Source organism: Oncorhynchus mykiss, chromosome 6 (genome assembly GCF_013265735.2).
Source record: "Oncorhynchus mykiss isolate Arlee chromosome 6, USDA_OmykA_1.1, whole genome shotgun sequence".
NCBI classification, from domain to species: domain Eukaryota; kingdom Metazoa; phylum Chordata; class Actinopteri; order Salmoniformes; family Salmonidae; genus Oncorhynchus; species Oncorhynchus mykiss.
Window position 1 is genome coordinate 32,020,976 of NC_048570.1, and position 14,413 is coordinate 32,035,388.

Below are 14,413 nucleotides of genomic sequence, written 5' to 3' on the forward strand. Positions count from 1 at the left end.
CCTGGACAATCTCCTCTTTTTCAAATAAAGTGTTCCTCTCAACTCCTCCATAAGAAGAGGAGGATCAGGGGGATGTATAAAACCCTTGATAAATGTGTAGAAAAGAAGAGCATTAAGAAAAGGAGTTCCGGTAAAAGCCAGTAGCCACGCTGAGCCGTTCCTCCGTATCACTTCGCCATGTCCGTGTGTGTGCGCTTGGGCGAAAAGAAACAAAAACATCCTAAAACTGGAGGTCCTCTTGTCATTCCCAGAAAAAAAACCTTTCCCTTAAAAATAGTGTCCATGTAATGTTGTGTGGTAGAAACAGTGAGATCTTGAAATGGGGGAAGATGGGTTGGGTCCAACTGGTAAAAACGGTTTGTGTGTATGTGGTGGGGAGGGGAGGGATGGCGAGTGGGGGTAATGAGTCTGGGGGGGTAATGAGTCTGGGGGGGTGGGGAAGGGAGGAGTGTGGGGGGTGTAATGAGTCCGGGGGGGTGGGGAGGGGAGTAATGAGTCTGGGGTGTTGGGGAAGGGAGGAGTGTAGGGGGTGTAATGAGTCTGGAGGGGTGGGGAGGGGTTAATGAGTCTGGGGGGTTGGGAAGGGAGGAGTGTAGGGGGTGTAATGAGTCTGTGGGGGGAGGGGAGGGGGGTAATGAGTCTGGGGGGTTGGGGAAGGGAGGAGTGTAGGGGGTAATGAGTCTGGGGGGGTGGGGAGGGGGGTAATGAGTCTGGGGGGTTGGGGAAGGGAGGAGTGTAGGGGGTGTAATGAGTCTGGGGGGGTGGGGAGGGGGTAATGAGTCGGGGGGGGGGGTGTTGTCCTAAGACTGGGGTAGGTGTTGTCTGATGATCTCTCTGGACTGGGGAGGGATCCTGTCTGGGAAGCGAACCGTGAACTCTACGATGAGATCGCCACGCTGAGTGGGGCTCTTAGGGAGGGGCAGGCCCTCCCCCCTCAGCCGCTTTACCGTCCCAGGCTTGATGACCTCATGGCAGGATAGCGGGATGACGCGGTTATCCAGGGTGGGAATGTTCACCGTACAGCCACACAGCGCCTGGGGGAGGGGGATATGAGAGGGTTTACTACTGTATCATATGACACAAGCATGTTTACTATATGACTGCTTCATTACAACAGTGATTCTCAATCTGTTCCTCTTGGCGTTGCACAGAGTTGTTCTACTCACACCCAATGATGACAAAATCATATGTTGTTAGTTGTTAACTAATTCAGTGATTAAGGATAGGTGAAAACGTGTGTTTCGGGAGCTATGGACGTAGAAAACTAGTATCTGTTCCAGTTTAGCAGTCTAGAACACAGATTCAGCTGGAGAACATTAGAGAACATGACTTGGCGCTCAGAGTGGAACAGAATGACATCATCATCTACAATGGATCACTCCCTCTCTGACACTTAAACAAGTTTCCTGAGCTTGGAAAACCCCGGTGTGTGTGCTTGTGTGTGTAGGGTTGATAGTTGGGGGGTTGTAGAGTGCACAGGAGGCTAATTTTAGAGTGTGGTCTCATTTCTACAGCTAATGAAGTAAGACCGAATAAGCTGAGGTCGTGGTCTCTCTCTCTCTCTCTCTCTCTCTCTCTCGCTCTCTCTCTCTCTCTCTCTCTCTCTCTCTCTCTCTCTCTCTCTCTCTCTCTCTCTCTCTCTCTCTCTCTCTCTCTCTCTCTCTCTCTCTCTCTCTCTCTCTCTCTCTCTCTCTCTCTCTCTCTCTCTCTCTCTCTCTCTCTCTCTCTCTCTCTCTCTCTCTCTCTCTCTCACACACACACACACACACACACACACACACACACACACACACACACACACACACACACACACACACACACACACACACACACACTCACACACACACACACACACAGACAGAGAGAGGCTGAAACCTGGGTGTCCACTCATCTTAGGTCAGTTTTGCACCCTACAATTAAGTAAAAGAAAACTGATCCTAGATCTGCAACTCCTACCCAGAGCAGGCAGCACACCATACTAAACTCCAACCCTAACCTAGGGCCAGGGTTGGGTAGCAACTGAGTAATCAGAATACAAAAACAAAGTAACTAATCAGCTTGGATTAATTACAAAAATGAATAATCTGATTATGCTTGCATTCTTAAAAACAACTGATTGCATTCGGGATTACTTCATCTAATCTCAAGAGGCAACATTTGTAAAACTTTGCCAGCATTTGCCCACTTTCATTTAGCGCACTCTCAAGACTTCTCACACGCTCTTAAAGGTTCTATTGTTCTGCTGACCTCTCATCAAGGATGGATGGCTTCTTTAGTATTAAACTGGTTGAATGAATAGGTAAGGCTTCCAAAACATTTACACATAGCCTTCTGGCCAGACAGTCGTCATAGAGTTCCTGCTTGCTGCGTTGCACTTTCCATCTTTCTCCGTTGTGAGCTCTGTCCGTAGCAGTAGAGAAATGCTTTCTGATTGCGCAATATTTCAAGACGCAATCCCAGAATAACACTGAAGAGAACTGGGACCCAGCGTTCTGTAGGTCTGAATTCTATTTATCAACTCTTACTATATTGAACATAGGGCACTCACGTCGGCCATTCAAGGTGACAACATAGGCCTATATATTACATTTACTGGTGTAAATACTACGGCAGACTATCAGTAGTCTAACTCTCAGTAGTCTAACTCTCAGTAGTCTAATATTAGGCTAGATGTATTGTTTGCAATCTAGCTAACTACTTCCTCATTTGGTGAATTAGCCCCAAATGAATTTGTTTGTGATTTTTGTGCCCTAAAATAGTTACTTAATCTCTATTGAAAAAGAAAAAAAAAAAAAAAAATGCTGGGACTGTATTTTGACAGTAATATACAATTGCCTAATTGTCCAACTCAAAATTCGTGACAATTTAGGGTGTGCATCATAAAAATATCTGGAATTGTGCATTCAAATTAATTTATTGATCATACCATTTTATTTTAGGACTTAATGAAGCAGGTAGAATTACTTAATAAAATGATTAGGCAACCCGTGTTTTCTACTGCGTGACCCCGCAACAAAATCTTGGTGCGACCATATGGTCCAGACAACTGAAAATGTTGGTATGGAGCCCTGTGACTATGCTCTCACATATCAAACACTTGAGTTGTAGGATCTTTATGCTCTCACATATCAAACATTTGAGTCGTAGGATCTTTATGCTCTCCATATCAAACATTTGAGTCGTAGGATCTTTATGCTCTCACATATCAAACATATGAGTTGTAGGATCTTAATGCTCTCACATATCAAACATATGAGTTGTAGGATCTTTATGCTCTCACATATCAAACATTTGAGTTGTAGGATCTTTATGCTCTCCCATATCAAACATATGAGTTGTAGGATCTTTATGCTCTCACATATCAAACATATGAGTTGTAGGATCTTTATGCTCTCACATATCAAACATTTGAGTCGTAGGATCTTTATGCTCTCCCATATCAAACATTTGAGTCGTAGGATCTTTATGCTCTCCATATCAAACATTTGAGTCGTAGGATCTTTATGCTCTCACATATCAAACATATGAGTTGTAGGATCTTTATGCTCTCACATATCAAACATATGAGTTGTAGGATCTTTATGCTCTCACATATCAAACATTTGAGTTGTAGGATCTTTATGCTCTCACATATCAAACATATGAGTTGTAGGATCTTTATGCTCTCACATATCAAACATATGAGTTGTAGGATCTTTATGCTCTCACATATCAAACATATGAGTTGTAGGATCTTAATGCTCTCACAATAGTCCCCCATTTAGAAATACTAATGTTACTCAGTTAAATAATACTGTATTAGGTGAACGTTTTTTTATGTTTTAAAATATCTGTTATTCCCAAAGTAATCCAAAAGATTGCGTTACTCATTTTGAGTAATCCAAAGGATCACCTGACCGATCACTTTATTTTCATGTAACTGTAATCAGCAACAGATTACATTTTTAAAGTAATCCGCTCAACACTATCTAAGGCTGGATTGAATCATTAGCGCCGAAGATAAGCACGATTGAAATTTGAAGACAATGTTTCCGCGTTCACGTTGACTGCATTCTCGGTAAACGCTGCATATGCCGCATCAATCAAAAATTACCTTTACATTTCAACCGCGCTACAAAAAATGACATTCTGCGCTATGTTTCGAATCCAGCCCCTAGACAGGTTGCCATGACACTGGAGACACACAGACAGCTGACATAAGGCCAGTCTAATGATGTAAGCCTCAGCTCAGACAAGGCAGCACCAGAATAATATATACCACTCCTGATAAATTCAAACTCTGACTACGTGCAGTAGGCTTACAGTTTTCCAGTCCCAATTCAATAACATTAAACTATTTTGAATTGTGTGTTCCAGTTTAGTGCTTACAAGTTGCCCAATCAGGTGTCAACAGCCCCAGTTAGCAGTTGCCTAATCCAGTGTTTACTAACCCCCGCGCCTCAACCCCCCCACACCTTCCAAAACATAAGGCATCCAGAAACCATTGCCTAAGCGTTATCACATGCTATGTTGTCTTTGCCAATGCATATAGCATATTTCTCTGTAATATCAGAAGTCAAGTTCCTCTTAGAGTTAGCGATAGCCTTCTAAGTATGATTGTGTGTGTGTGTTCTTCCTTCCTGTTTTTCACACTGACGCCGAATGGCAAACTGTCCTGATTTAGAGAGAACAGCCGGAGAGACAGCAGGGCCACCGGCTCCAGTGATGACATAAAGGTCCAGACTCCAGACATCCTTGGTAGAGGTCATTGAATGGTCATAATGCAGAGGTAACAATTGTCTTTAGCAGACTAAAGAGCCTTCAGCTCTGCACTCTGCAACGTAGCTCTCATTGGGCTTGTTATTGTTAGACCTAAAGCCTGTGTAAAACAGAGGGCCTAAAGTCAGCCGGTGTAGCTAGCATAGGGTCTGACCCAGCTATTTTAGGACCAAAACCCAGCCAGCATAGCTAACAGAGTGTATAAAAGCAGCCAGCCCGTCAACAGCGCCCAGTGCCAGGCCTCTGTAATCATACCTTCCTGTTGGATGGAAGCAGAGCTCCCTGGCAGCTCCAGTTAAACTATATTTTTCAGATAATGGTTCAGATAACCCAAATACCCAATACTCTCTCTCCCTTCAACATCTCCCCTTCCTCCCTCCTCACCTCTCTCCGGTCTCTCTCCGGTCTCTCTCAGGTCTCTCTCCTTCACTGGATCTAAATGAGCTTTTATTGTCTTTACTGGATACATTAGGGGCTCGATTCAATCCGTATCGCGGAAGTTCAGCGCTATAGCACGTTTGAAATGTAAATCAAATCAAATTCGATTGGTTATACACATATTTAGCAGATGTTATTGCGCGTGTAGAGAAATGCTTGTGTTCCTAGCTCCAACAGTGCTAGGCAATGTTCCCGCGTGCGCAACGACTGCACTCACAGTAAACGATGTATATGTCGGGTTCAATCGGAAATGACCTTTACGTTTCAATCACGCGACAGCGCTGAACTTCCGAAATACGGACTGAATCAACTAGGTCTGTGTCCCTGATGGTACCCTATTCCCTGCATATTTAATGCACAAAGAGTAGTGCACTATCTCATAACTAAAATATATTTCTATGGCAGTATATGACATTAAGATAGAACAGTTTATGACAGCAGTAAAACAGACCTCCTGGTTAATGAGCTTATCTGAGCACTGCGGTACTTGTATAATTAATACAGTATGTACTTAACAAGCTCCTGTTTAGGGTCTGCCATTAGCCAGTCCATTAATATAGGCAGTAGATAAATGGCAGCTATATTGGAACTATAAAAGAGTGTTTCATTTCACAGGCTGGTCACAGCTGAGCTTGTGACCACACAGGAATAGAGGTTTAATTAAATGAACTGTCTGTCAGAATACCACCCTCACACCACAATCCTCTCTCTCTCTGTCTCTCTCTCTCTGTCTCTCTCTCTCTGTCTCTGTCTCTCTCTCTCTCTCCGTCTCTCTCTCTCTCTCTCTCTCTCTCTCTCTCTCTGCCTCTCTCTCTGTCTCTCTCTCTCTGCCTCTCTCTCTGTCTCTCTCTCTTTGTCTCTCTCTCTCTCTCTCTCTCTCTGTGTCTCTCTCTCTGTATCTCTCTCTCTATCTGTGTGTGTGTGTCTCGCTCGCTCTCTGTATAAAAGAGAAAAAGAGCTGTCTAAGTGTATAAATCCTTTATTGTGTGTTTTTGCACTACATGGTGAGTACCATAACGATTGTTGTGCTCATTAAAAGAACTATCATAAAGGAAGACATATGAGGCAGGACAGGGCAGAGTGTGAGTGGGCCTGTCACACAGGGACAACACATTCCCCCATGCTCACTCACACTGCAGCGGCAGAGAGACATTCTGCAAAGCACTCAGTCTGCCCACCCAGAGCTCAGCTCACTTCACAGATAGACTGGAGGGATGTGTTGAACAAGGTCATGTACTCAGAGGAACAGCCTCTTTTAGGTGGAGTACCCATGTTTAACTGCACACACACACACACATCTTCCACCACTGCCCACAGCCTAGTGCTAGAAACATGAACACCAGTGTACTGCTGTTAGAGGTGCCCGGGGCTCTGAGTCAGAGAGAGTAGGAAAGAGTGAGAGAGAGAGAGTAGGAGAGAGAGAGAGTAGGAGAGAGAGAGTAGGAGAGAGAGAGAGAGAGAGTAGGAGAGAGAGAGTAGGAGAGAAAGAGAGTAGGAAATAGTGAGAGAGAGAGAGTAGGAGAGAGAGAGAGAGTAGGAAATAGTGAGAGAGAGAGTAGGAGAGAGAGAGAGAGAGTAGGAGAGAGAGAGAGAGAGTAAGAGAGAGAGAGAGTAGGAGAGAGAGAGAGTAGGAGAAAGAGAGAGAGAGAGAGAGAGAGAGAGAGAGAGAGAGTAGGAAATAGTGAGAGAGAGTAGGAGAGAGAGAGAGAGAGAGAGAGAGAGAGTAGGAGAGAGAGAGAGAGAGAGAGAGAGAGAGAGAGAGAGAGTAGGAGAGAGAGAGAGAGAGAGAGAGAGAGAGAGTAGGAGAGAGAGAGAGAGAGAGAGAGAGAGAGAGAGAGAGAGAGAGAGAGAGAGAGAGAGAGAGAGAGAGAGAGAGAGAGAGAGAGAGAGTAGGAGAGAGTAGGAAAGAGAGAGAGAGAGAGAGAGAGAGAGAGAGTAGGAGAGAGTAGGAGAGAGAGAGAGAGAGAGAGTAGGAGAGAGAGAGAGAGAGAGAGAGAGAGAGAGAGAGTAGGAGAGAGAGAGAGAGAGAGAGAGAGAGTAGGAGAGAGAGAGAGAGAGAGAGTAGGAAAGAGAGAGAGAGAGAGAGAGAGAGAGAGAGTAGGAGAGAGAGAGAGAGAGAGAGAGAGAGAGAGAGAGAGAGAGAGAGAGAGAGAGAGAGAGAGAGTAGGAGAGAGTAGGAAAGAGAGAGAGAGAGAGAGAGAGAGAGTAGGAGAGAGTAGGAGAGAGAGAGAGAGAGAGTAGGAGAGAGAGAGAAAAAAGAAGAAAAAGAAAAAGCCCGCAGAGCAATGTATGCAATAAAAATGAAATTATTCAAAATCAACATCCCAATTAGAATTTGGACTAAAATATTTGACAGTGTAATCCTACCAATAGCACTTTATGGAAGTGAGGTTTGGGGGCCACTCAATAAACTGGATTTTAAAATGTGGGACAAACATCCAATTGAAGCCCTACATGCAGAATTCTGTCGGAAAATTCTACAAGTCCAGAGAAATACACCAACTAATGCATGTAGGGCAGAATTGGGCCGTTTTCCAGTAATAATGAAAATACAGAAAAGATCATTAAAATTTTGGCTACATCTAAATTCAAGTCCAAATTCGAGTCTGCAATTTAAAGCACTTCAAGCCCAAGAGCTGAGCCCAGAAACGAGCCCTCTCAGTCAGCTGGTGTTGGACCTCACCAACCAAGCTGACGCCAGCACTGCTTCAAAAGAAAGAATTCCAATAAGCAAAATTATGAACCAATCAAAGGAATCATATTTACAATACTGGAAAAACGAAACAAAATCCCAAAGCCGACTAAATTGCTATCTGACCCTAAACAGAGAATATGAATTGGCTGATTATCTCTACTCTGTCAGAGATACGAAGCAGAGACAGATCCTTACCAAGTACAGGCTGAGTGACCACCGATTGGCAATAGAAACCGGCAGACATAAAAAGACATGGCTACCCAAAGAGGAGCGTGTATGTGGTCACTGCATGACAGGGGAGGTAGAGACAGAGATGCACTTTCTCCTTTACTGTGATAAATATTCCTCACAAAGAGATTCATTATTCACAGAAATGACTACATATATTCCAAATTTTTACAAATTGAACCCAGAGGAAAAACTAAGAATACTCATGGGCGAAGGAGCAATGGCTCCTCTTGCAGCCAAATATGTATTTTCCTGCCATAGCCTGAGGGACACTGAATAATAACATCTGCATAGTAAACAGTAACTTACTTATTATTACTATTATTGTTATTACTATAATTATTAATGTTTACTGTAGACTGTTACCATTTTATTGTTATTATTTTTGTATTTAATTTTGTATTATTATTTACTACCATTTTATATTATTATTTGCTATCATTTATAATTTTGTTACAATGTATATTGTATACATTGTTGCTTTGGCAATATTGACACAATGTTTTTCATGCCAATAAAGCAGCTTGAATTTGAGAGAGAGAGAGAGAGAGAGAGAGAGAGAGAGAGAGAGAGAGAGAGAGAGAGAGAGAGAGAGAGAGAGAGAGAGTAGGAGAGAGAGAGAGAGAGAGAGAGAGAGAGAGAGAGAGTAGGAGAGAGAGAGAGAGTAGGAGAGAGAGAGAGAGAGTAGGAGAGAGACAGAGAGAGAGAGGGAGAGAGAGAGAGAGAGAGAGAGTAGGAGAGAGAGAGAGAGAGAGAGAGAGAGAGAGTAGGAAAGAGAGAGAGAGAGATGTGACTTTTGATGCTCTTCATTAGAACATGTCCACTTACTAAAATTATATTAACACACACACCCTTGTGAAAACCTAGAGGCAGATAGAGTTTGAATCTCCTGTAGAGTAAAACATTTCAAATCTTGTCTGAACAGGTTAATACCACAGGCCTTCAGTTCTATGTGAGTGTTCTGTAGGGTATTTGTGGATAGAAGGAGAGAGAAAGAAAGTAAAAGAGCACTTTGTCACAGGCTGCTAGTTTTGTAATAATGTATTTGTGGAGACTAAGGCTGTGTGAGAAAGACAGAGCGACAGACAGACCGACAGAGCGAAAGACAGACAGCTCCTACCTCCTTCAGACTGATGTTGCCTGTGTAGATGATATTGGAGCCGTCTCTCCTAAAGTGGGCGTGTCCTTTGTCTCTGAGCACAAAGGCGATGTCTGCAGGAATGTTCTCTGGGGTCTCGTCCCCCTCCTTAGGGAAGGTGATCTTGGTGCCCTCCTTCCATCCTCTCTTTATCACGATGTTCAGGATCTTGTCCTCCGTACAGCTGCTCCTGCCATCAGGGTTCAGCCTCCTCCTGGTGATCTTCATCCGCTTGGTGCAACCATGGAAGATCTCCTCCAGAGACACCTTCAGCTCGTGGACGACCGGGGGGTCCTGCTGCCTCCTGGACCCCCCCAAACGCTCCGACTGCACCCCCCTCCTCCTGCCCCCACCATGGCCAGGGAAGCCGTTGACCCCCCCGGGGAAGCCGAAGTGTGTGAAAGAGGCGAAGGGGTCTTCCTCATCCAAGTCTGTTTCCATGTCATGGTCGTTGGGGACCTTGGAGTGGACGCCGTTGGAGCGGTTGTGGTGGTTGCGGTGCGGTCCGAAGAACATATCGAAGGGGTTGGACCCGCCGAAAAAGGAGGCGAAGGTGGCATGGGGGTCCCCATGGAAGGTGTAGTGGTACGACCCACCAGGAACCCCAGACTGACCACTACTGCCCCCCGCCTTCAGACCTGACCGAGAGGGAGAGAGAGAGAAGGCTGTGAGTACACACACTCACCACACACACATCCTACCTGTAGCCTAATTCCCCTTCCGATGAGAAAGGAGAGAGTTAAATCGTTTTAGAGATTTGACAGCAGGTAGGAGGGAGTTTGAGGAGCGGAGGCCCTAGAGGCATGAGTAGCAGTCAGAGCGAACCCATGTGGGTGAGAGAGTTCCCACAGGATCCGGTGGGGGGGAGGGGGTCTAGCAAGAGCCTTGCTGCTACAGAAACAGAGAAGACTACCCACAGCTAAACACACACACACATACACACCACCTCACTGCTATTCTTATCTCTGCCTCCGCATGGATTCAGGCCTATCTGAGAGACGCAAACACACTGTGGAAAGACCTGGTCAGACAGGATTGAACACACAGTCAGACTGTCGGAGGGTAGAGGTGGAAGGGTGAGGTAGGGAGGATAGCTAAATAAAGAAAGGATTCTGCTCAGTGTTCTCTCTCTCTCTCTCTCACACACACACACACACACACACACACACACACACACACACACACACACACACACACACACACACACACACACACACACAACGATAAATTACTTCATGACAATTATATAATCACACCGACAACACTCTCAGAATGCTGAGCACCCTCTCTTTCTCTTACCCTCCTCTCCTAGCTGGTCATAGATGACCCTCTTCTTGGGGTCACTCAGAACTTCGTAGGCCTCAGCGATCTCTTTGAACTTGTCCTCTGCATTTGCGTCTGTGTTCTTGTCTGGGTGGAACCTCAGTGCCATGCGGCGATATGCCTTCTTGATCTCCTCCTCGTTAGAACCCTTAGGGATACCCAGCGTCTTATAGTAGTCCTTCCCCATGGCAACGACCTTTCTGTGACCCCCAACACACACCCTGGCACTCTGGAGGTAGAGGGAGAGAAAGGTTACTGGGTTAGGTATACTCCTGGGCCTGAAAAAAACTGATCCACACAGCCTGGCTCTCTGGTGAGGCACACACACACATGCGCACACACACACACACATGCGCACACACACACATGCGCACACACACATGCGCACACACACACACACACACATGCACACACACACACACACACACACACACAAGTATTCTAAACACACATGTGAGTATTCTAATGAATCTTGAAGTCTTTACTCCATCACAGATGATGTGTGGAACTTGCTATGGTAATGTAGTAAGGTGTTGCCATGGCAGTGTAGTAAAAGCTCAAAGTTAGTGAATGTGAGGAACTCCCTACCATCTGGCACCTCGCTATCTGCCACACACACACACACACACACACACACACACACACACACACACACACACACACACACACACACACGCTATCAGTAGTCTTATAAAACTGCAGTCCTGTTAGCCTAAATATGACACTATGCGTCTGTCATTGTAGGCTACAGTCTGCCCTGCGAGCTATTTTATAGCTGGATAAAATACATCAATCAGATGGTAGGCTATTTATATGGCCTATGTATGGTTGTTATTTGGGTTTTCCTGTAAATATCTTCATCACTGTGAATCTCTACGGTAGAAAACGAGACAAAGAAACAGCACCTGTCATCCATTATAGAGCCGATCTGCGCCGCACCGAATTTTGCTGTCGTTGTTCCGGCAGGTAGGCTAATTGTAGACTATTGCCGGCAAATATGTCAAGAGACAACAACGCCTCTCTCAGTGTGAGAATCGAACCTATCGATTGACCAATGCAGAAACCGGAGTGGTGCAACACCAGCTATTCCACAGGCTTCAATGACAGCGGTGGAAACTGACAGTGAGCGGTGCGGAGAGAACACATAAGAATAGAAGGATGAAATTAAACGTTTCCTACCCGATATAATTTCCAGTAGAAAAATCGGCAGATCAGATGAACATATCCCCGTCCCTCTCTTCTCTCCCGCCCTGGTATCCCTCTCGGGTCTTTATTGTGTGACGTCAGAGTTCAACTGCTCACCGGTTCCGAAATAGTTGGTGACAGAACAACGCTCTGACGTCAATTAGGCGAATAAAACCAAAACCCATGCCATTCAACCAGTGACTCAAACTCACATAGTTATGCGGTGTGGTTCTGGTTAAATTAAATAGACCTTCAACACTTATTTCCACTTACGATGTTAAACCCCTGAGGAGAAATACAGCAACAACCCAATTCCTGTCCTGGCCATAAGCTGAAATAGCCTAGGCCATATCTACTTCGAGTTAGTCTAGTAAATTTTTCCGTAGCCGGTGTGTTTTCGTAGCGTCTTACCGTATGCTAGTGACTGTCTCTGGACTTCACCAACTGTCCCTCGCCGCTCCTCCGCACAACAGCTGATTTGCGGGTCGAACTCTGCCAGTTCAAAGCGCAGCGCGCTTTGTTCCAGTCCACTCCGAGCGGATGGGAAAATACAGCCCGACTGTCTAGATAATTTGTTGCGCTGATTGAAGCGTTTATCAAATTAACTTCACCCGAGTCAATTTATCCAATCCATTTAATCACTGATCCACTAAGTGAGATGTTGGTTTACTTGACTTCCATTCCTGGGAGGAGATAAACAGTCTGAAGTTTAGGATTAGTCTACATCATGGCTCTGCTTCACTCTGAGAGAGCTGGGATTCTACTCTAAAAGAAAACAGAGACATATTAGGAGTCTGTCTGTCTGTCTGACTGTCTGTCTGTCTGACTGTCTGTCTGTGTGAGAGAGAGAGTGTGATAGCAGAGCCCTAGGCAGATTTACCCAATGCCCGTGGATGGTACTCCAGGCTGAGGCGGTGTGTGTTTGTGTGTATGCCCGTGGATGGTACTCCAGGCTGAGCTGTGATATAAACAGAGTTGGTACATGTGATCACTGGCAGTCAGGGACTAGAACCTTCCCGCACACGCAGGCAGGCAGGCAGACAGACAGAGAAGCCTGAGGAATGAGTCAGTCTCTCTCACTCAGTGCAGAGACCAGGGGTACATTTCAACAGTCTTAAGTGGCTGCCTCTCCTTGTGTCCTTTCCTTAATTGACAAATCTTACATAAATCTTACATCACTTCCATTCATCCAATGTTGTCAGTTCAGTACAAATAAAGAGGAGAGGCCATTTTAGACTGCTGAGACGCAGCCTGTGTCTCCTTCCCAATCTTCTGCTCTATACGTACTGTATTTATATCTCTCCACATGTCTACCTCTTCTCCCCTTCCTTTCTCCTCTTTCAAGAGGATGTGTTATGTCATCAGAGAGAGTTATGCTGTAAGAATCTTTTCTGTGACATTTTTACTGTTAAGGACGTTAACTGACATTAACTGCCTGCTCAGTACAGCACAATTAAAAAAGGAGTTGATTATAGTTTTCATTCCTACATTATGCAATTTCCAAGAAAAGGCACTATGTTCAGAAGCCTGTAAGCAGTAAATGTACCTCCAAGAGACATAAGAGAGCGCAGAACCATTAGGGTGTGGGGGAGGATTGAAGAGGTGGAGATAGGTGGGATGGGTGGAGAGGTAGAGATGCAGGCATGTCACTCAAGGTAGACAGAGAGGGAAGGGGATAGATAGAGGCTAAGGGGGAATTGTAGAGCGAGAGAGAGAGAGAGAGCGAGAGAGCGAGAGAGAGACAGAGAGACAGAGCGACAGAGAGACAGAGACAGAGAGAAAGTAGAGGAAGAGAGCGAGAAAGTTGGCCCAGGTTTAGTCTGGCTATAGCTTGAGTCATCCCTTTCTCTTCAGTAGTGAGGAGGTGTGAAAGAAACGAGTGACTTAGTGGAGAAGAGCAGCTCTCGTGGGAGGAGTCTGTCTGATAAACCGTGCACATGCATGCAGCATGTACAGTGCCTTCGGGAAAGTATTCAGACCCCTTGACTTTTTCCACATTTTGTTACGTTACAGCCTCATTCTAAAATGGATTGAATTGTTGTTTTTTTCTCTCGTCAATCTACACACAATACCCCATAATCACAAAGCAAAAACAGGTTTTTAGAAATGTTTGCTAATTTATTAAAAATAAAAAAACTGAAATATCACATTTACATAAGTATACAGACCCTTTACTCAGTACTTTGTTGAAGCACCTTTGGCAGTGATTACAGCCTCGAGTCTTCTTGGGTATGAAGCTACAAGCTTGGCACACCTGTATTTAGGGAGTTTCTCCCATTCTTCTCTGCAGATCCTCTCAAGCTCTGTCAGGTTGGATGGGGAGCGTTGCTGCACAGCTTTTTTTCAGGTCTCTCCAGAGATTTTCGATCGGGTTCAAGTCCGGGCTCTGGCTGGGTTGTCCCGAAGCCACTCCTGCGTTGTCTTGGCTTTGTGCTTAGGGTCGTTGTCCTGTTGGAAGGTGAACCTTTGCCCCCAGTCTGAGGTCCTGAGTGCTCTGGAGCAGCTTTTCATCCAGGATCTCGCTGTATTTTGCTCTGTTCATTTTACCCTTGATCTTCACAAGTCTCCCAGTCCCTGCCGTTGAAAAACATCCCCACAGCAAGATGCTGCCACCACCAAGAGATAGTGCCAGGTTTCCTCCAGATGTG

The 14,413-nt window shown here is 45.2% G+C and overlaps 1 protein-coding gene across 5 annotated transcripts; it reads right to left on the reverse strand.

Moving 5' to 3' along the window:
* Positions 1-765: 765 nt before the first annotated feature.
* Positions 766-12,695, reverse strand: LOC110517556 (dnaJ homolog subfamily B member 5-like). 5 transcript variants are annotated; one of them, XM_036979913.1, is made up of 4 exons: positions 12,177-12,695; positions 10,557-10,809; positions 9,240-9,895; positions 766-1,034 (listed from the first exon to the last, which is right to left on the reverse strand). In XM_036979913.1, exons 2-4 carry the CDS (start codon positions 10,765-10,767, stop codon positions 801-803), a joined length of 1,101 nt encoding a protein of 366 aa, XP_036835808.1. In that variant the 5' UTR covers positions 10,768-10,809; positions 12,177-12,695; the 3' UTR covers positions 766-800. The 5 variants fall into 5 exon arrangements, with proteins under 5 accessions (XP_036835808.1, XP_036835807.1, XP_036835809.1 ...); XM_036979912.1 differs by lacking the exon at positions 12,177-12,695 and adding an exon at positions 11,760-12,000; XM_036979914.1 differs by lacking the exon at positions 12,177-12,695 and adding an exon at positions 11,486-11,610.
* Positions 12,696-14,413: the final 1,718 nt, after the last annotated feature.

What these genes read in the sequence shown, in the direction of transcription:
- LOC110517556 (XM_036979913.1), bottom strand. Translation starts at nt 10,767, where the DNA reads ATGGGGAAGGACTACTATAAGACGCTGGGTATCCCTAAGGGTTCTAAC. An exon ending in TGACCAGCTAGGAGAGGAGG is followed by an intron (nt 9,896 to 10,556) that starts GTAAGAGAAAGA and finishes CCTCTCGGTCAG; the next exon opens with GTCTGAAGGCGGGGGGCAGT. An exon ending in GCAACATCAGTCTGAAGGAG is followed by an intron (nt 1,035 to 9,239) that starts GTAGGAGCTGTC and finishes CCCCTCCCCCAG; the next exon opens with GCGCTGTGTGGCTGTACGGT.